The 22,597-nt window shown below is 42.9% G+C and overlaps 1 protein-coding gene across 4 annotated transcripts in view; it reads left to right on the top strand.

The window, feature by feature from the left end:
- The window catches only part of LOC137563628 (ceramide kinase-like), a 122,672-nt gene that overhangs the window by 26,006 nt on the left and 74,069 nt on the right, over nucleotides 1-22,597 (top strand). For 2 of the 4 annotated variants that reach the window (XM_068276320.1, XM_068276322.1), the window contains exons 2-4: nucleotides 6,532-6,603; nucleotides 16,624-16,737; nucleotides 20,345-20,467. In XM_068276320.1, the coding sequence (XP_068132421.1) occupies nucleotides 6,532-6,603; nucleotides 16,624-16,737; nucleotides 20,345-20,467 (309 nt within the window). Of the gene's footprint in view, nucleotides 1-64; nucleotides 111-6,531; nucleotides 6,604-16,623; nucleotides 16,738-20,344; nucleotides 20,468-22,597 lie in introns of those variants that run through there. The other 2 variants (XM_068276323.1, XM_068276321.1) reach the window with 2 other exon arrangements.

The raw sequence follows: 22,597 nt of genomic DNA, 5'->3' as shown, positions 1-22,597 counted from the left end.
TATGTTTAGTTTTTGAACTATAGTTAATTTTGGTCTGTTTTTAACCGCCCATATGTGAAACTGGTTGGAGGAGGGAATAACAGACTTATTATCAAGATCTATCTCCAGAGGTTTGTGTTGTTATGCAGTATTCATACATTATGGTAATGATTAATGGCTTATTTACAGCAGAAACAGTGATAAATCTTATATGGCACAGTAATTAAACCTTCTGTTTTTTGTGTCGCATAGCACTAGTAACTTAAGTTCTTCGGGTGTGAGAAGTAATCGGTTTAATTTTACTATTTTATTTTTTGAGTGATCTTTTTCATGTATCATATAAAAGATCACTTTAGTGAAAAATTGTAAAATTTATATAAAAAGATATACATGTGGATATATATTTTTCCCAGAGAAAAATGTCATGCTATGTCGCTGACACTTACTGTAGATTGTAAAAATCTGACAGGTTTTGGACTAGTCCAACCTGAAACAAGCATGCAGGTAATCAAACCAGACTTCAGTCAGAAACACCTGATCTGCATGGTTGTTCAGGGTCTTTGGCTAAAAGTATTGGAGGCAGATCAGCAGGACAGCCGGGCAATTTGCATTGTTTAAAAGGAAATTACATAGTTGCGTATTATCCCCTACCGTTCGTGTCCTTACCTCTCCCTCTAGATTGTAAGCCTTTGGGCAGGGTCCTCCTTTTGTGTCCTACCTGATCATGCACCTCCATTACTGTGCACCCATGCTATGCATCTGAGTGAACCTAACTTGCCTAATCTCCATGCTCCATCCAGTGACTAAGCATTACCTGGTACTCATACTATGGTGTGTGATCTGGTTTTCTTGTATTCCTGTATTGTCATATTGCTATATGTCACCCCTAAATATTGTCTGTAACCTAAATTAATGTTCAGCGCTGCGTAATATGTTGGTGCTTTATAAATACAATAAATAAAGAATTATACCATCTACGGAATCTGACTCCCCCCTGTTTAAAAGATATTCACTCCCCTTTGGAAATGTACAAATCGTTGGAAAGGAGAGAGTCTTGGCTTACATCTGCACTTTGCTCTGCATTGGTGATATGCATTGTTCTGGAGTTAGGGGGTGTTTAATGAGAGGTGTCTACTTCTTTTTAAAATAATAATCCTGCTTTACTGAAATCCTTTTGCCCCCTTTCCTGCTCACTTTGCTCACTGTGCCGTGGGTTTGGTCCTTGCTTTGCTCGAACATCTCTTTATTCTAACTCTATGTCCGCTTGGATAGTGACCCAGGGCCTTCATCAGAAATTCTTGTGCCCCATACTGGGCAAACCTACTGAGCACTCTTAACTCCTCTCTGCCCCCACATGGCAAATCACAATCTTTGAAGGCCTGAACAAATTAACTTCTGTGGCCTCAATTCACGGAGCATTATCAAACGTTTATCAAATACTTTATCAAACGTTTGATAATTTACCTAATGGGTAAAATCTTATTTTAGATTCACCAAGGTGTTATATATTTATCGAATGTTTTACCGATAAAACGTTCAACATATATATAACACCTTAGTGAGATTTTACCCATGAGGTAAATTATCAAACATTTGATAAAATGTTTGATAAACGTTTGATAATGCTCCGTGAATTGAGGCCTGTGTGTCTGCTTTTCATGTGTTTCCATGGCTGGGAGCATCTAGCCTGTGTTTAGTTCGGTAACACTGTAACTGCACTTGCACAGAACACTCCCAGCTACGGTAGCACAATGGAGAATCTGCATCAGAAAAATCACGTTTAGAGGAAATAGGCCCATAGACATTCATTGGAGTCAGTTTTTCTGCATCCAGAATCCGGGTGTAGTGGAAACGGGCCCTAACAAAACACATAACTGCACATAACGGTATACCTTTGTGCAGAGAGTATGCTTGGAAAATCGTAATTAGTGTTTCATATATTAATTTGACAGCCTGGTAATTAGTCTGAGCCCAATAATAAGCAGTAATTGAATAGTGTAGTATAAATGTGCATTGCTCAGGGTGACATTATTAGTTCCCAAAAGGAAGAATCCTTGTTTAATTTATGTGGCACTTGTTCTACTCACATTACCATGTCCCTAAACCCAATGGGTGACTTTGTCTTCTGTGTTAAATGACATTCTTGGTTGAATTGTTTTTTTACAATAAAATTATGAGCTATCCTAATCTTAATTTTCTTTGAATGTGAGCATTCCGTGGGGTTGTGTTTGTGACACTCTACCTTTTTGGTTTGTGACCCTAAAATAGAAGATGTTATATACTCCATAGTTTGCTGCAAATTTGACAAGCCTTACTGATGGCTGTGTGGAGTTTGCTCAAGCTTTTAATATCTGTAGGGGTTGTTTGCGTGAGAGGGACGCAGGACATCTCTGTATCCTGGAACAAGCAGGGCGAACTGCTGAACTCTGCTGACGTGGTTTGTTGTGTTACATGTTTGCTTTCAGGGTTCTCTTGGAAGAGGGACTTCAACTTTTAACTATACAAAGACCCATTCAACAAGGAATTGTATGCACTTCTGGTTTTATAGTGTACAGTATAGTTTTCTGCTCTGCAGGAAAGAAAAACCTTTTCCATACATAATCACACTGCTGAATTACAACTTTGCAAGGCTTCTTAAAGGGTATTCGGTATTTGTATTATTCAGTACATATATATTTTATGTATTAAGTTCACCTGTAATTCTTGTGCACTAAATCAGTTTGTACAGAAGTGTAGCACAAATAAAATGTTCGCATTAGATACCGCAGCCAATGAGTGGAAATAAATCTGCAGGGTCTTTACACATGGGCCAGCCCTGGAAGCAGGGAGATTGCAGGCCAGCAGCAGTGTGTGTGTAAAGAGAGAGAAAACCAAAGCTGGAGACCTGGCGGAACCAGGGCTGTGGCAATTTTTGGGTACCTGAAGGCGAAGTTCTGGAAAAAAAATGTACTGACTCAAACTCTGACTCTTAAATTAAAAACCGTAATTAAAAGAAAAAATATGACAATGTTTTATTTCTCAGAAAAGGGTCATCTTAAATATATACAGTAATGGCAGTGCTTTGTCCAAAAAATGAAATAATAATCCAAAAAACAGTTACTTGTGCTGCTGCAATAAAGTGGTCTCACTATCTTTAAAGAGAACCCGAGGTGTGTTTAAAGAATGTTATCTGCATACAGAGGCTGGATCTGCCTATACAGCCCAGCCTCTGTTGCTATCCCAAACCCCACTAAGGTCCCCCTGCACACTGCAATCCCTCATAAATCACAGCCATGCTGTGAGGCTATGTTTACATCTGTAGTGTCAGTCTCAGCTGCTCCCCCGCCTCCTGCATAGCTCCGGTCCCTGCCCCTGTCCCTTCCCTCCAATCAGCAGGGAGGGAAAGGATGCAGGCGGGGACTGGAGTTCTGCAGGAGGCGGGGAGAGCAGCAGACTGACACTATAGAGATAAACACAGCCAGCTCTGACAAGCTGTTTGTCAGCAGCGTGGCTGTGATTTATGAGGGATTGCAGAGTGCAGGGGGACCTTAGGGGGGTTTGGGATAGCAACAGAGGCTGGGCTGTATAGGCAGATCCAGCCTCTGTATGCAGATAAAATTCTTCAAACCCACCTCGGGTTCTCTTTAAAATCAGATATACACATCTGATTATGACTAGGGTTGCAACGGTATAAATATCCACGTTATAACTCAAAAAACAAAAATCACGGTATGGCGATATCATGGTATACAGTATTACACAATTTGGACACAGGCCTCCACCTTACATTAAATAATGTGCCCCCCCCCAGCATATGCAAATGTGCCCCACTCCCTCAGCATACATATGATTAAGCCGCCGGAGATTTGGGTGCTGGGTAAAGCTGTAAAACTGCTCACCCTGCTCCTGCAAATGTCCTGGTGGCGTTAACTATTCCCACTCTAGGTCGCCATGGGTGGTGGATGAAATATGCAATTTGGTTTCCAGCTATTGCTGGCAGCCAAATTACATTGTTTTTTTATAGTAATTTGTGCTCTGTGTTTTGACGGCACCCACATTCCTATTACGTCCTATGGTGGCACCAGCTGTGCTCAAATCTGTGACGGTTTTACAGAACTCCACTCTCACGCCCCCCCCGTATTGTAGTCAGGTATTGGTGCCTCCAGTATAGCTAGTTAGGTATAGGTGCCCCCCAGTATAAGTAGCCAGGAATAGATGCGGCCAGTAGTAGGTGGCCTCAGCATAGGTAGCCAGGATAGATGCAACCAGCAATAGGTGGCCGCAGTATAGGTAGCCAGGAATAGGTGGCCGCAGTATAGATAGCCAGGACAGGTGCAGCCAGCAATAGGTGGCCGCAGTATAGGTAGCCAGTAATAGGTGGCCGTAGTATAGGTAGTGTGTAATGAATGTCCGCAGTATAGGTAGCCAAAAAAGGTGCCCAGTAATAGGTGGCTGCAGTATAGGTAGCCAGGATAGATGCAACCAGCAATAGGTGGCCGCAGTATAGGTAGCCAGGAATTGGTGGCCGCAGTATAGATAGCCAGGACAGGTGCAGCCAGCAATAGGTGGCCGCAGTATAGGTAGCCAGTAATAGGTGGCCGTAGTATAGGTAGTGTGTAATGAATGTCCGCAGTATAGGTAGCCAAAAAAGGTGCCCAGTAATAGGTGGCTGCAGTATAGGTAGCCAGGAGAGGTGCAGCTAGTAATAGGTAGCCAGGATAGGTGCAGCCAGTAATAGGTGGCCGCAGTATAAGTAGGCAGGAATAGGTGTAGCCAGTGTTAGGTGGCTGCAGTATAAGTAGGCAGGAATAGGTGGCCGGAAAAAAGGTAGCCAGGATAGGTGCAGCCAGTAATAGGGGGCCAGAGTATAGGTAGCCAGGAATAGGTGAAGCCAGTAATAGATGGCAGAAGAATAGGTAGCCAGGATAGGTGCAGTCAGTAATAGGTGCCCGCAAATATAGATAACCGGGAATAGGTATAGCCACTAATAGATGGCCACTGTATAGGTAGTCCGTAATAGGTGGCCACAGTATAGGTAGCCAGGATAGGTGCAGCCAGTAATAGGTGGCTGCAGTATAAGTAGGCAGGAATAGGTGTAGCCAGCTAAAGGTGGCCGGAGTATAGGTAGCCAGGATAGGTGCAGCCAGTAGTAGGTGGCTGGAGTATAGGTAGCCAGGATAGGTGCAACCAGTAATAGGTGACCGGAGTATAGGTAGGCAGGAATAGGTGTAGCCAGCAATAGGTGGCCGCAGTATAGGTTTGCAGGAATAGGTGTAGCCAGCAATAGGTGGCCGCAGTATAGGTTTGCAGGAATAGGTGTAGCCAGCAATAGGTGGCCACAGTATAGGTAGGCAGGAATAGGTGTAGCCAGCAATAGGTGGCCACAGTATAGGTAGGCAGGAATAGGTGTAGCCAGCAATAGGTGCCTTTCTCTGCAAGGTGATGGGGCTATAAACACACCTGCTGATATGGGGCTCCAGGGAATCTTCTTATACAGACCATGTGTTGGTGTATTTACGTTAGTAATAACAGGCTGGAATAGCCAACAGGGTAAAGTGTCAGCTTTCTGGTTAGGAGCTTTGTTTTGTTCCCCAAGATATCTTAAAATTCTTAAGCTTTGGCTGTGATAAAATGCTTTTTATGTCACATACTTGACCAACAAGATTGTCATATGTAAATTAGAGGAGTCGGTGGCTTATCATAAACTGAAGAGTCTGAATTGGATGATTTTTGTACGGACTCCACAGCCCTGGGGGAACAGACTGAAGTCTAAACAAGAGTTATGGCGATGTACCCTTACTCCGTACTGCGCCACATAAGATGATGGTGCTATATAAATAACCTGTAATCCTGCGATCCTTTTTAAAAATATGCTCCCCCCCACACCCATCATAGAGTCTGTGCCGCTCATGCCCCCTCTTCTTCACCCCCACGGGTGGGCAGCGACTTGCTGTGGCTTGTGCTTTGCACGGCATGTACTCATCTGCTGCGCACAAAGCTCTATCAATGCTGTGTGTTACATATAACTGCCTATAAGTATATAAGATGATGATGATAATAATAATGCAGGCAGGGAGGGGATACCTGTGCTTAAGTGGTGTAAAAGGTTAAAAAAGAACCTTTAGACTTTATTGCAAGTATGTACAATATGTATTAGCTTTTCTTACTTTTGATTGAACCAGTCAAACTTTCATATCACTTCATATCAAACTTTCAATTTCAATTCCTTTCCCAGCAACATGGCCATTTGACTAGAAAATGGCACCGGTGTTTGCACTGACTGTGTGATCCATGAGTAGTAGGCAGATTTTAGCATAGTATTTTTAGAGCAAAAAGGAAGATACAGATGGGGAACTACTGAAGATTATAAAAGTAACCGTAAACTTTAATCTGTAGATGGCAGGCACTGTCCTCCCATCTACAAACAATTTTAGAGGTACTGCAGAAACAGGATCTATTAACATCTGCTTTAGCTTTTCTTCCTCTTGTTGGACAAATCTTGTGGCATTTTGCAGTGCTTGAAAATCTATTTGAGTGCAGTCTTTATGTTTATCATTTTTTGTTCTCTCCAAGGAATGTGCTTTGCACGAGCACTCCATAGAGCAAGAGGTCTCACAGGCAGTATAACTCACCAGCTACCTTCAGGTATGTCCACATTACTCTTTTATCTTGCATGGCTGTGGTCATGAAGCACTACTTTGTCTTCTCTTGGAGCATGGGTATGAAAAAGCAGGCCATGTTTCAGTTTGTGAATTATCACTGATAAGTAGTTATGCACAGTGCATGAAACACTTTATAGAATCCATTGTTGAAAACAGAAAATATAGTGGATTAACATTCTCTGATGCCTTTAGCTGCTGATGTTCCCTATTTTATGTATTAAAAATACTAGTGGAAGAATCTGGTTACTATTCCCAAAACCAAATGGTTTAATTAATTTTTTTTGTGTGGTTGGTTGAAGGAGAGTGTTGGACATTATAGATGTGCTAAGGAGGAGGCTTTTATTTTGCTTTGTGTTTTGGGTGGGCTATGACTGCCGTTAGATACAGCTACTTAAATGTATATACTCGCATATAAGCCGACCCCCCAACTTTTACTAAAAAAACAGGGAAAAATGATTGACCCTCATATAAGCCGGGGGTAGGAAATGCTGGATTGGTGCAGGCCGCGTGATCCCCCCAGTGTGTCCCAGTATAGCTAGTATAGTGCCCAGTATGGGTAGGTAGTGCCTCAGTATAGCTAATATAGTGCCCAGTATGGGTAGGTAGTGCCCCAGTATAGCTAGTGTAGTGCCCCAGTATAGCTAGTGTAGTGCCCCAGTATAGCTAGTGTAGTGCCCCAGTATAGCTAGTGTAGTGCCCCAGTATAGCTAGTATAGTGCCCCAGTATAGCTAGTATAGTGCCCCAGTATAGCTAGTATAGTGCCCAGTATAGCTAGTAAAGTTCCCAGTTTAGCCAGTATAGTGCCCAGTTTAGCCAGTATAGTGCCCAGTTTAGCCAGTATAGTGCCCAGTTTAGCCAGTATAGTGCCCAGTTTAGCCAGTATAGTGCCCAGTATAGCCAGTATAGTGCCCAGTATAGCCAGTATAGTGCCCAGTATAGCCAGTATAGTGCCCAGTATAGCTAGTATAGTGCCCAGTTTAGCCAGTATAGTGCCCAGTTTAGCCAGTATAGTGCCCAGTATAGCCAGTATAATGCCCAGTATAGCTAGTAAACTGCCCAGTATAGCCAGTAAAGTGTCCAGTATAGCAAGTATAGTGCCCAGTTTAGCCAGTATAATGCCCAGTATAGCTAGTAAACTGCCCAGTATAGTCAGTAAAGTGTCCAGTATAGCAAGTATAGTGCCCAGTTTAGCCAGTATAGTGCCTAGTTTAGCCAGTATAGTGCCCAGTTTAGTGATCCCCTTCCGCCCGCAGCTCCCTCCGCGGCCGCCGCTGCTATTACCTCTTCAGCCGGCGGCCGCTTCCTCTACTGCGGGTGCCCCTCTCGCTCTGCTCTGCTCGCCGTGTATCACAGCAGCGCGCCCGGCGCTGCTGCTGTGACGAGGCAGGAGAGAGCGGTTCCCCTGGTAATAGCAGCGGCGGCCACGGAGGGAGGCAGCGGGAGGGAGGGAGCGGGCGGGGGGCGCCGCGGACCACCACCACCACAATAGAGACCCGCATACAAGCCGACCCCCCAACTTTTGACCCCCTTTTTGGGGGTCAAAAATTCGGCTTGTATGCGAGTATATACGGTATGTCCTAAAGTTAACTTGGCCTCGTTGTTGCAGGGGAATACACCATTCGTTTTTTGGCAGATAGATGGCTCGATAGTTTCTGACAGGTCTGATTTAGATTTCCTCATAGAAGTGAATGGAAATCGCTCAGAAAAATCGATTAGAAAATTGATCAGAAAGTGAATGTGCCAAAAAACTCAATGAGTATTCCCAGCATTATAAAAGTTATAGATGTCGCTGATTTCATTACTTAACAATTTTGTAGCAGCAAAGGAGATAAGGGTAAATATCAGAAGGCTGGATAAAGGGGATAAATGGGGATAGAGGCAAATAAAGATGGTCTCCTATGCGACAATCATTTTGAGCCAGGACTAAGGACAACTACATTATATGTATCCAGAGTAAGAGGAAATGATTTAGCTTCACCATGGGTTGTTTTTTTTTTTTCCGCAATAAATAGTTTAGATGTTGGTAGGAAAGGAATGACATGAAAATGAACTAAAAAATAAACAGGGAAGGAACTCACATTTTGAATTATTAGAACAGTATTTTGAAAAAGTACCATCCATAGCTGCATTGTTGACCTTTATATGTGAGCGCAGCAGGCAAATCTGTGAGAGGGAGTTAGCCATGTTGAGGCTTCAAAATCCGAAAGAGCCAGAAATGAATGGAGTTCCTGATTACCAATCACATTTACACATATCTCTTTTTACTGCTATTTAATTGTGCATGAAAATGTTTCTTATGACTGTTCTTCAAGCAAAAGCTTTAAAAGCTTTCTGTTTTTAACAGCTTTAAAGGTCATAGATAATCACACAGTGATGCTTGTTTAGCTCTACAATCTGTGTGCTTCACATTTTACATGCAGAGAAAGTACATTGCCCAGACCTATTACAGATCAGACTCTGTGAAGTCCATCTACAAAGAAGCACATTTACGGCACATTGCATGCAATGTTTTAAAATGCATATTTTTTTCTTGAAGCAGACCTGTGCATGCATTTGTTAACAAACCATTTACAGATTTCTGGTTAGTCCTCTGACACTGTGGGAAGCAATGTACCAGCAATAAATCTTCTGGCACTCGTTTTCCTCCAGAGTGGTGTAGTTATTATAGAAGTCTAACTCCTCAATTTATTATGCATCAGTTAATTTATATGATCACTTGGCTACTCTAATATGAACTATTAGTTGTCCTTCCGACTTTGGTGGAAGGATTGGTATTCCCTGTCCCCTTAAAACAAACCTGTGTGAAATGTCTAGATCCTCCACGGCTCCCGCTGTCCACCTCCACCTTGCAGTTGCAGTGCTGGGACCCATAAAGCCTGCAGACATGCTCCCGTATGTGAACGAGCGCAGGCGCAGGACAGCTTGCTCCTGTGCAGTAGCACAAAATGGTGGTTGGCTTGTACTCCCCACCGGCCCTGTGGCTGGTTGCTTTTGATATAAAATATTTACATAAATGTAAGAGTTGTACTTACTTTTGTGAAATAAGGTATTATTCATTCAGCAAAGGGCACTGTCTGCATAGAGATGATTTGTTTTACCTGATCTGCTCCGAAGAGTAGAGCTTCGTACACACACTAGATGAAACTCAGCCGAGGCAGCCGATAATGACCACCTCTGCCAAGAATCCAGTGTGTTTACAACAGCCCTCGACTCCTCTCAGCCAGTGATCTGCCTTGCAGATCATTACAGCCCAGAGCATTGGTCTCTCCACTTACCCCACGTGATGTCACTCCTGTGCTTCTCTGTTGGCTTCTCCCTCCCCTTCTACACTCGCATAGGAACAAAACACGTTGCAAGCAACGTGTCTGTACAGCCCTTCAATGTCAGACGAGGGATTGGGTGCTGATCCCTTCCGGGGGGGATGCCTTTCTCATGTGTATGAGGCTTAACTTTTAATTACCGTTTTAGAGAGGACCAGTTAACATATCAGTATGTTTTTGAAATGTGGTAGGAAAACCAGAGTGCCTAAAGGAAAAATGCAAACGCAGACAAAGCATATACATTGAAAAAACTTTGAACTCTAACTCTGCAAGGTGAGAGTACTTGTCATTTCTAGGTACTATATACTGTTGATTGTGTTTGTTGGTGCCAAATTAATACAGAGATAATTGTTTTATACACCTTAAACCTCAGTCACAATAGGAGATAGCTTTAGAAGTTCGGGACAAAAAAAGTGTTAATGTTATTTATTAATTTTTACTGGAAAATGCAATTGTTCATCCACAGTGGTTGTGAGAGGTAATTCAGATAGTTTACAGTATGTTTTAATTAGTATATTAGAAGCAGTAGAGTGTTGTACCGTGTTGATGATGATATTATCCATTCAGTCATATCCGACTCTTGGTGATCCTATGAGTTAGCTCTCTCCATGCTGTCCGATCTTGTACCACTTCTGCCAGTTGCCTTCAGCTCAATCCTGTGTCAGCTTTGATGGTGTCAAGCCAACGCCTTCTCTGGCGGCCTTGTCACCTTTTGCCACTGATCAGTCCTAGCATTAGGAATTTGATCACATCACGTGGCCAAAATATGCGAGTCTGAGTCTGGTGATCTTGCCTTCCAGTGACATGTCTCATCTTATACGTTCCAATATTTCTTTGTTCGTCATCCTTGCTGTCCATGGAATACGTTGTACCGTACCATGTTAGCCATCAGTAAATGCAGGGAGTTTTTGAATCAGGATTATACCATTTATTGGCTAACTAAGAGATAAACAAACAGCTTTCGGCTAAGAATAAGCCTTCATCCGTGTCCCACTGGTGTTCACCTACAACCCACACCTGGAAATCTTAAAGGGAATGTCCAAGCAAAATAAAAAAATGAGTTTCACTTACCTGGGGCTTCTACCAGCCCCATGCAGCCATCCTGTGCCCTCATAGTCACTCACTGCAGCTCCAGTCCCACGCTAGCAGCTTGCCGACCTCGGAGGTTGGCGGGACGCATTGCGTACATTTTTACGCATTCCCACTAGTGCAGGAACATTAAAGGGAAGGTTCAGGGAGGGAGGTAAAAAAATAAAAATCAATATCCACTTACCTGGGGCTTCCTCCAGCCCGTGACAGGCAGGAGGTGCCCTCGCCGCCGCTCCGCAGGCTCCCGGTGGCCGACCCGACCTGGCCAGGCCGGCTGCCAAGTCGGGCTCTTCTGCGCTCCAAGGCCTGGCACTTCTGCGTCCCACGCAGCCGCGCTGAGGTCATCGGACGTCCGCCGGGCTGTACTGCGCAGGCGCAGTAGTTCAGCGCCTGCGCAGTAGAGCCCGGCGGACGTCCGATGACATCAGCGCGGCTGCGTGGGACGCAGAAGTGCCAGGCCTTGGAGCGCAGAAGAGCCCAACCTGGCAGCCGGCCTGGCCAGGTCGGGTCGGCCACCGGGAGCCTGCGGAGCGGCGGCGAGGGCACCTCCTGCCTGTCACGGGCTGGAGGAAGCCCCAGGTAAGTGGATATTGATTTTTATTTTTTTACCTCCCTCCCTGAACCTTCCCTTCAACACATACATTTTTTCGCATTACTAGTCCAATGCGTAAAAATGTATGTGTTAATGTTCCTGCACTAGCGGGAATGCGTAAAAAATTACGCAATGCGGCCCGCTGACCTCCAAGGTCGACAAGCTGCCAGCGGGGGACTAGAGCAGCAGTGAGTGACTACGAGGTCACAGGATGGCTGCATGGGGCTGGTAGAAGCCCCAGGTAAGTGAAACTCATTTTGTTTATCTTGCTTGAACCTTCCCTTTAAGAAAGATTGCAAAAGAACTTCATCCTGTTCTTCACAAAGATCAGAGACTGAGAAAGATATTCCTTGAAACCCCCCCCCCCCCCCCCCCCCTTAGCATTCTGACACCCACCCAATCTTACACAGATTTTCAGGAGTGCCTTAAATAGGCCAGAACAGAAGGGAGCATTCCCCTGCCGAGGGAAAAGGTGTGGGACCTGTAAACACATGCATTCCACCGTAAGGATACTAATACCAGGTACACAATAGGAATACAAAGTAGAAGGAATCTTTTCCTGATATTCATCTAGTCTGGTATACCTGATCATGTGTGCAAAATGCCCCAAAGGAATTTATGTGTGAGAAACCAGACAACTTCTACGTGATCGCATGAAACACCACACCGCAGGTTCACTATTAACTGCAGAAAAAGGGTACTGATCTCCCAATACCCACACATTTGTTTACCTGGACACATTTTTAAGTGATTGTCTCGTCACTGTATCAATGGTTGGCTTTAAATCGTAAAAAGTGAGTAACACAAGAAACCACATTTATACATTGGTTAAAAATTGTAGAAGATGGTTTAAACAAGGATTCTAACTTCTTGTGCTGGTACGATGAGTTTTAAAGAGACTCTGTAACAAAATTTTCAGCCTTAGTTCTTCTATCCTATAAGTTATTTTGCCTGTTCTAATGTGCTCTGGCTTTCTGCAGCCTTTCCTAATTGCACACGGCTGTGTTTTCTCTGTTATATGATCCAATCTGTTTTCATCTGTCGGCTCTGTCGGTTTAAGGCCGGAATGTGTGGAATGTGCAGGGCTGCTTGTGATTGGATAGAAGCGATACGCACCCTCTGCAGGCCCCCCTGCAGGCTCTGTATGACTCACACACTCTGCTTATGTGAGCCTATCACAAGCTGGTTAGTTTGTTTGTAAACACTGCCTAAGGGCTGGAACCCACAGGAGCGCTTTTGGCAGCGTTTTGGCAGCACTGCGATACGCTAGCAGTTTGCCAAAACGCTGGGCTAATGTTAATGGATGGGGCAACTTCCACAGGAGCGTTTGCGTTTCCCAGAAACGCAAACGCAGGACCTGCAGCATTTTGGGAGCGTTAGCGCTTCAATGTAAAGTATTGAACCGCTAGCGGAAACGCTCAGCAAAACCTAAACTGAGCGGTTTTGCTAGCGTTTTGCGGTTCAGCACACTGTAACAAAATGAAAAATAATTCACAGGACCAATCAGGATAAAAACGCAAAACGCAAAACGCTAGGCACCCGCTGGGGAAAAAAATACAATGTTGCAAAACACGACCCAAAACGCGCATGAATCCGCTTGCAAACCGCTCAGACAAAACGCTAGCGGTTGCGTTTTGCGTTTGCGGTTTTCAGTGGGTTCCAGGCCTAAAACTGTTAATTACAAGCCAGGATTGCAGCAGAGAGTGGCAGAAACAGCACAGAGGGGCCCAGGAGAACATAATGAATAGAATGGTATGCTTTTTGCTGTAAAAATTTTAGAGTACAGATTCTCTTTAAATGCCACAATTTTTTTTCTATCTTTTAATTTTTTTGTTTCATATGCTGGTAAGATGTTTACTGTCGCCATTCATTTTATTTTATTTCATATGCTGGTAAGATGGTTTTAAATGCCACAGTTCTAATGAACTAATGGTGCATGTAGTCAGCCCATTCATGTTTGAACGCGGGGTTTACAATGTCTCCCCATCACTAGAGTCTGCTTTATGTTGTAGGAAACTGTGGATCTGATAAATTAACCTGCTGGGCATTTCGATTATGCGCAGCCACACGGCTGCGCATAGTTTTTAATACCTAATATTTTTTTTTAAAATCATGTAGCTAGCCTAGCGCTAGCTACATAATACCCCCCTCCCTGCCGTATCCCTCCCACCCCTCTGATCGCCGCTGGCGCCTATGCCCGTCAGGAAATCCCGTTCTGAACGGGATTTCCTTGAGGGTTTCTCCCGTCGCCATGGCGACGAGCGGAGTGACGTCATCGACATAGTCACGTCACAGGGACTCCCGATCCACCCCAAAGCGCAGCATGTCGGCGATTGGCCAGGCTGCCCACGGGGTCTGCGGGGGGGGCCCTGTTTCGCGGCAGATCGGCGGTGAGCGGCGGCGATCGGGTAGGACACGTAGCAAGCAAAGTGCTTGCTGCGTGTTTTAAAAAAAAAAGTATTAAAATTGGCCCAGCAGGGCCTGAGCAGTGGCCTCCGGCGTCTCTGGACGAGCCTAGCTCGTCCAGAACGCTAGGGAGGTTGAGACAGGATGCCTGGGAAAGCCTCCTGAAGTAACAGTTAAGGCATCTAATTACATTTATTTATGTTTGCTAAAGAATGTTTCTCCTCTGTATGCCAGTATACATAAGCTGCGTTTTTCACATTTTGTCAGGAACCAAGTTCGACGAAGGCATATTATTAACCAAAAGCTTACTCTTTAATTATCTCTAAGTTAAGGTTCATATACACGTCCGATAAAGATCGTTCGTCACGAACGATTCGTGACGTTTACACGATATTCAAATTAGACCGAAAAGATCGTTCGTAATGAACGATTGTGTACACACGTGAACGATATAAGTATAAAGTACTGAACGACGAACGGAAAAAAAAATGCGTGCGCAAACGGAAGTGACTTTATGACAGGCAATAAGAACATGCGTACTACTCCACAGATAATCATTATCGGACGATCTTTGTACACACTGCAACGATTGAATGATTCTTTCGAAAAAATCCGCGGGCTTGGTTCGGTCCGATTGAACGATAACGGTCTTTATTGTCCAAAAAAACTATCGTTGGAAAATTTGGAACGCACGATTATCGGTCCGGTTGTTTTCGAACGATCGTTATCGTACGTGTGTACTCAGCTTTAGCCAATAAATGGTATCATTGTGTTTCAAAACTCTTTGCTTTTAATTAGTATTCCACACTTTTCAGAGGCTTGTGAACTATATGTAGCACATTTCTTGACCTTGTAGAGTAAGCTTCTGTTCCCATGTTGGTTTATAGAAGGGCTTCCTCGATTTCAGGTTTGCCTAAAGTAGATGCCATTGCTCAGTTTCAATTAAAAAAATGTTTGTATGTAGTTTAAATAGTCTATAGTGAATGCGTGTTTGAAGGTTTGATACTCCTTTTTTTACCTTACACGTTCTTTGTATTTAAATGTAGCCGGTAGGACTTTGTCTATCTGGTGTTGGCAAATCTAGATTTACTTAGCCAGCCTAATCACATTGTATGATTCAATTATGGTTGCTTATTTAATTTTAGTCTTCACAGTAGGTGGAATGTTCTCCACCACAGTAAGGATAATTGAAATGAATAGAGTAGTAATGCTTAACCCCCTGTTTTACTAAAAGCAAATTGTCTTCAGAATATTATTAGTTTAATTGTCAACAGGAATTTCCGTAATAATTTGAAGTGTGGTATATGAATTTGATTATATTGCAATGTAAATATGGCATCATAATGTTGGTAGTTGGGCCTATAAAGTACTCGTTTGATTGCTTGCAGTTTAAAAGGACTTCATTGTGTTTTTTTTTCTGTTTGCAGTCCTAATGTGGTTATGAGTTATCCATAATTTTAAAGGAAACCTGAGGTAAAAACAAGCTGATAATATAATTGTTTGTTTTTTTATTTTAAGAATCCCACAGTTTTTTTTTTTATTTATTTTTTTTAAAAGCTAAACTAAGTTAAATTTTGTATTGTGTTGCAGGAAAAATAGTCATTCACACAGTGTAAATGTGCCAGAGCTAAAGTGTGTGAACTGTTGACCATTTTCGGTAAGGGTTACGCCACAGTCGGACTAGGTCCTGATTGCAGAGAAAATGTTACTTGCATAGCTAAATAGCTAACTCGGGCAGGAAAAGAAGAACATGAACATAGCCTGGGTATATGTATGCTTGGCACTATACATCTATACATATATCTATCTCATCAGGACACACATTACCTTGGGTACACTTTAAGGCTCGTTTCCAGAATTTATTTCCTTATACCATCCCTCTTAACTGGCACGGAACCCTAAACTTTGCATCCTATATTGTCCTCTGAGGGTATTCAACTACAGTATCACATGGCTCCAACAGTCAGTCATGAAGTCCTAATTCCCACCCTGATTGTCCCAAAATCAACCATGCCCTTCCTTCCCGAGCAAATCACCCACCAAAAACCACACCCCTGCCTTGATGACATGGAGTGGACTGTGGTGCTGATGGCTATTCCTCATTTCAGTCAGTGTGGAAGGGACAGAGTGAATGTGAGTACCTCATCTCCTTCCAGAAGTTACAGTGAGGCCTGGCAACCTCCAAGACTGAAAGGGACACAGACCGAAGAAACTTCAGGCTATCACTGGAAGTTCTCGAATCTCCAAGTATAACATGGGGTCTGTGAGAGAGGGAGGGCAAAGGACTTTTGTTGTTGTTGCTGCTTTTTGTTTTTTTTTCAATAGAATTTAAATGCATGTCTATATATAATGGGTGATGATAATAAGGATTTGCCTGCTATCTGTTTTCTTATTTGTAGTATCTAGATTTTCTAATTCATGTATTCAGTCTCTAATAGAGACACATTACAGCAGGACGTTTGTGCCCAGTGTTTTTCTTTTTGCAGTAGAATCCTTTTATAGCAAACTCCAAGGAACCGGAAAAAATAGTTTACTGTATCAGAAGTTAGTGACTTGTAACATCTGGGTCTGTTGCATTTCTTTTCTTTTTTGCAGGTGGTCATGTTGTCCCTGTAGCAGAGATTGTATCCGTTGGAGACGCAGAGATTGATGAGAAGTACTATCATGGCATGCAGTGGAAGCACATGTGTAAACCCCATGCATTTACTGGTAACCACCTGACCACTATTTCTCTTTTAGTGTGCATTGTCTGTTATTGTATAATGGATAGTATACGTGTAACGGATAGCATATGCAAATATCTGTTGTTTTGATTGTTTGTTTGTTTTTTAAATGCTAATGTAAGTTCATAATATGGATGTACCAACTTATTATTCTATCCTACAACATAAATTAAAAACCAGAGCAATTTTCTGCATTTCACACTCCACACATTCATTAGCCAATAACTTTATCAATACTTATCACACGTAAATGATCTATACATTGTTTTTTTTTGTTTTTTTTGCCACCAATTAGGCTTTCCTTGGGTGATACTTTTTGCTAAGAATTATTTTACTTTATAAGCATTTTAAAGGGAATAACAGGAGAAAAATGTAAAAAAGTTATTATTTCTCAGTTTTAAGCCATTATATTTTAAAGGGAACCTTAACTGAACGGGGGGTAAAGAGTTTTATTTACCGGGGGCTATTACCAGCCCCCTGCAGCAGTCCTGTGCCCTCGGCGCCGCTCTGGAATCCTCTGGTCCCCCGCTGTCACTTAGTTTCGTTTTTGACTACTCACCAGTCGCCGGCCGCCATGCGTATTATTGGACACATTCACCAATGCAATTTGCGCTATTGCGAACCGCAACGCATACAAAAATACGTGTTGCCACATTCCGCACGCGTAGCTATGCGGCAACGCGTATTTTTGTACACGTTGCGGTCCGCAATAGCGCTAATTGCATTGGTGAATGCGTCCAATAATACGCATGGCGGCCGGCGACTGGTGAGTCGTCAAAAACGAAACTAAGTGACAGCGGGGGACCAGAGGATTCCAGAGCGGCGCCGAGGGCACAGGACTGCTGCAGGGGGCTGGTAATAGCCCCAGTTAAGTAAAACTCTTTACCCCCCGTTCAGTTAAGGTTCCCTTTAAAGAGAATCTGTATTGTTAAAATTGCTCAAAAGTAAACATATCAGTGCGTTAGGGGACATCTCCTATTACCCTCTGTCACAATTTCGCCGCTCCTCGCCGCATTAAAAGTGATTAAAAACAGTTTTAAAAAGTTTGTTTGTAAACAAACAAAATGGCCACCAAAACAGGAAGTAGGTTGATGTACAGTATGTCCACACATAGAAAAATACATCCATACACAAGCAGGCTGTATACAGCATTCCTTTTGAATCTCAAGAGATCATTTGTGTGTTTCTTTCCCCCATGCACTGAAGTTTCAGGCTGCTCTTTTCTTCCTGCAAACAGCTTTGCCCTTGTTGTAATTCCTCAGTATGTGAAAGCCCAGCCAGCTCAGAGGACGATTTATCCAGCTTGTAAAAGATAAGAGAAGAGAGAAGCTGCTCTAATCTAAATAACACACAGGCAGTGTGCAGAGAGGGGCCTGGAAGGGTGAGTTCATAGCAGAACCACAACACTGAAGAACTTGGCAGCCTTCCAGACACAGGCCGACAAGTCTGACAGGGGAAAGATACATTGATTTATTACAGAGACAGAGATAGTATAAAGTGCTGCAGTTAGCCAGAACACATTAGAATAGCTTTTGGAACTTGTAGGATGATAAAAAACAGGATGCAATTTTTGTTACGGAGTCTCTTTAAAATAAGAGCTTCTGTAGATTAAACCCACATTTGATTTGCCAGTTTGTCCTGGTTATTACATTTAAATTATAATCCTAGTACAATGTATGGCGACAATATATTATTTGAAAATAAAGGTGCTTTTTTCCATTTTGTATCCCTGGCTTTACCTGCAATTATGTGGCTCTTTAGTATCCCCCCACCACCCCTAGTTAGCCAGATGTGTTCCTGTATATACCCCCCCCCCCATAGTTGGCTAGATGTACCCCTCCCGAGCCCCAGGTAGCCAGATGTGCCTCTGTATACCCCCCCACCTGAGTTAGCCTGACGTGGCCATTAATCCCCTCCCCCCTATAGTTGGCCAGGTGTGGTTTTTAATCCCCCCCCCCCCCCCCATGGATAGCCTGGTGTATGCCCCTGTATCCCTCCCCCCCATGGATTGCGAACTGTGTGCTATGTAGTACCCCCACTATGGGGATAACCAGGTGTGTGGCCCATTAAAATACCACCCACATGCTAGGTGTCTCTCCCCCCCCCCCCCCCCCCCCTCCCGCAGATATAGGCGCAGGGAAGCGTTACAAGTCACAATCTCTCACCTGACCTTGTTCCACTGGAGATCGTAATCTTCTCCCTGCGGTACCGCTGCCAGCCTCACTATGCTGAACGGATCGCAGACCTGATTCATTCAGCATAGTGAGGCTAACAGCGATACTGCAGGGAGAGGATCGCAGTCGCCGCAGGAACAAGGTCAGGTAAAGATTGTTACATTGTAATCCTGCCCAATCGCAGCATGGAGGGGGGGGGGGGTGTAATTAAAGGGGATCAGGCAGGTGGTGGGGAGATCGGACCCCATGGCAGGGATGCCGGTATAGTGTAGTTAGGGAGAGGGGGGTTAATGAGCCCAGGAGTGTGCTAGCACGCCTGCCGTGCTCATTAAATCAAAGTGACTTATATTCACATCAGGTGGCTTTCAGGATCCATTTGCAATGACGTGAATATACTGTAGTTAGGATGTAAACTGGTTAATGAGCATTGCCTACTTGGTTTCTGGGATTTGCACATCTCTTTTCACTGCATACCATTGACAAGAGCATTGGAGTGAGCCTGTAACAATAGAGTTGTAGAGTTGTATCAGGCAAAGCAGGGCTGTGGAGTTGTAGTCGAGGAGTCGGAGCAATTTTTGGGTGACTGGAGTCGGGTAAATATACACAGACTCCAACTCCTAATTAATTTAAACTGTAATTAAAAAGAGAACATAACTTATATGCAATATATATATATATATATATATATATATATATATATATATATATATATATATATATATATATATATATATATATATATATATATATATATATATACATACATCTTTGCTGTAAGAATAAAACCTGATGTGTAGTTGTATCACTACTACCTCACATTTAACAATACATCAGATTAATTAATGTCATGAACAAAGGGAGTGCATTTGTATTTGCTTATAAATTTTGCATAAACCTGCATTAACACAAATTATTTGTATTTGTTAATTAGATACAAATAATTCTACGTTGATGCAGGTGTATGCAAAATTTGTAAGAAAAAAAAATGCACTCCATTTGCTTATGGTTCAGATCTTGCAATGTGCAAAGAAGAAATATCCCCATCATTTTCCTGCAGAGTACCTGCACATCACTCTTAGATGTACCCACAGTTAGGTTGCCTTGGGCCCGATTTATAACAATAAGAACAATAATATTTCTATAGCGCCGTGGCTCTGATAATTAATTTGGTTAAGAGAGTTAGCTTTATTCCTGAAGCGTGATTCTTCAAGCTTTTTTAGAGCACTCATTTTGAGGGGGCAGAGGATAATGTGTACTCATCTTAATTTCATTTTTAGGAAGTGTTGTTACTGTTGAAATGGGAGAAATAAAATGTACTTTAGCAGATGGCTGCTTTGCCTAAACCATTAAACACCCCCCCCCAACCTTTTTTTTTTATTTATATATATATATATATATATATTTCTTTTTTTCATCTAGTTCATTATGTACAGAGAATGAAGAAGCATCGCTGGCGATGCAAGGCGGTCACATTTTGGTGCAGTGATGAAGTTTTGTGTTGCCACTGGTTGCAAGCACTAAATGGCCTGCTTGATCAACTGAGTAAGTTTAGCTTCACCTATTAAAGTAGAACAAATGCTATTTTGTTTGGAAATGTCAAAAAGATTGGTCAACTATAAAGATAATGACTGCATGGAGCATTAAAGAGACACTGAAGCGGAAAAAAAAATATAATCTAGTGAATTGGTTGTGTACTATGAATAATTACTAGAAGATTAGCAGCAAAGAAAATATTCTCATACTTTTATTTTCAGGTATATAGTGTTTTTTCTAACATTGCATCATTCTATAATATGTGCAGATTACACAACACTCAGCATTCAAAATGAGTCTTTCAGAGCAGTCTGTGAAGTAATGACCTCTCCTCTAGCAGAGGAAAAGTAAATAGTCCAGGAACAGTTGAGATAACAGCCCTCTCCTGGACTAACTTAAGGTTCGTATACACGTCCGATAAAGATCGTTCGTTACGAACGATTCGTGACGTTTACACGATATTCAAATTAGACTGAAAAGATCGTTCGTAATGAACGATTGTGTACACACGTGAACGATATAAGTATAAAGTACTGAACGACGAACGATAAAAAAATGCGTGCGCAAACGGAAGTGACGTTATGACAGGCAATAAGAACATGCGTTATCGGACGATCTTTGTACACACTGCAACGATTGAACGATTATCTTTCGAAAAAATCCGCCGGGTTGGATCGGTCCGATTGAACGATAACGATCGTTATCGTTCACAAAAACGATCGTTCACACTTTTTGAACGCACGATTATCGTTCCGATTGTCGTTATCGTTCGTTTTTGAACGATCGTTATCGTACGTGTGTACTCAGCTTTAGTCGGAGAGCTTAATGGCTTGTTTGCATAGAGATAACAACTGGAGTTTCTAACTCTTCCTGTACTGGAAACAATTACACTGATGTATCTGATCTTAACCTCCCTGGCGGTTTATTAAAATCCGCCAGGGGGCAGCAAATACGTTTTTTTTTCGTTTTTTTTTCTTTTTCATGTAGCGAGACAATGTCTCGCTACATGATAGCCGCTGCTGAGCGGCATCCCCCCAGCCCCTGCGATCGCCTTCGGGGGGAACAGGATCTCTTGGAGGGCTTCCCCCGTCGCCATGGCGACGGGGCGGGATGACGTCACCGACGTCGTGACGTCAAAGGGGAATCCGATCCACCCCACGGCGCTGCCTGGCACTGATTGGCCAGGCAGCGCACGGGGTCTGGGGGGGGGGCGGCTGCGGCGACGCGTATAGCGGCGGATCGGCGGGTAGCGGCGGCGATCGGAGGTTACACGCAGCTAGCAAAGTGCTAGCTGCGTGTAACAAAAAAAAATTATGCAAATCGGCCCAGCGGGGCCTGAGCGGTGCCTCCCGGCGGCATAGCCCGAACTCAGTTCGGGCTTACCGCCAGGGAGGTTGTTTTATTTCTTAGCTGTGCTACACATACAAATCATAATATCATCATTTTTTTTTCACTTCAGTGTCTCTTTTTAAGGATGTAGCTGAGTATAGGTGTGTTTGTGTGTGGTGGTATACCTGTTATGTTCATAGTACTGCACTTCATATTTTTATGGTAAAACATACAGACATCATTAAAGCACTATCTATGTGCAAAATGTTATATTTTGTTTGTACTATATACCAATATCTTTGTCTTAATCACAGAGGACACTTGGCTTTGTAAATATTTGCTTTCACTCCCTAAAATCTTCGTCTTATGCAACCATGCCTTTGAGGTGGGGCATTGCCATTAACAGTAGGGGTGACTTCAGCTAATTGTACCACTTTAACCACTTCAGTCTTCAGTCGTTTTCACTTTATGCATCCGAGCAATGTTCACCTCCCATTCATTAGCCTATAACTTTATAACTACTTATCACAATGAACTGATTTATATCTTGTTTTTTTCCGCCACCAATTAGGCTTTATTTTGCAGGTACGTTTTGCTAAGAGTTACTTTACTTGCAAATGCATTTTAACAGGAAGAATAAGAAAAAAAACTGAAACAAATCATTATTTCTCAGTTTTCGGCCATTATAGTTTTAAAATAATACATGCCTCCATAGTTAAAACCCAAGTATTGTATTTGCCTAATAGTCCCGGGTATTACACCGTTTAAATTATGTCTCTATCACAATATATGGCAACAATATTTTATTTG

This window comes from Hyperolius riggenbachi, chromosome 3, assembly GCF_040937935.1.
Source record: "Hyperolius riggenbachi isolate aHypRig1 chromosome 3, aHypRig1.pri, whole genome shotgun sequence".
In the NCBI taxonomy this organism is placed as follows: Eukaryota; Metazoa; Chordata; class Amphibia; order Anura; family Hyperoliidae; genus Hyperolius; species Hyperolius riggenbachi.
This window is presented reverse-complemented; position numbering and strand designations above follow the sequence as displayed.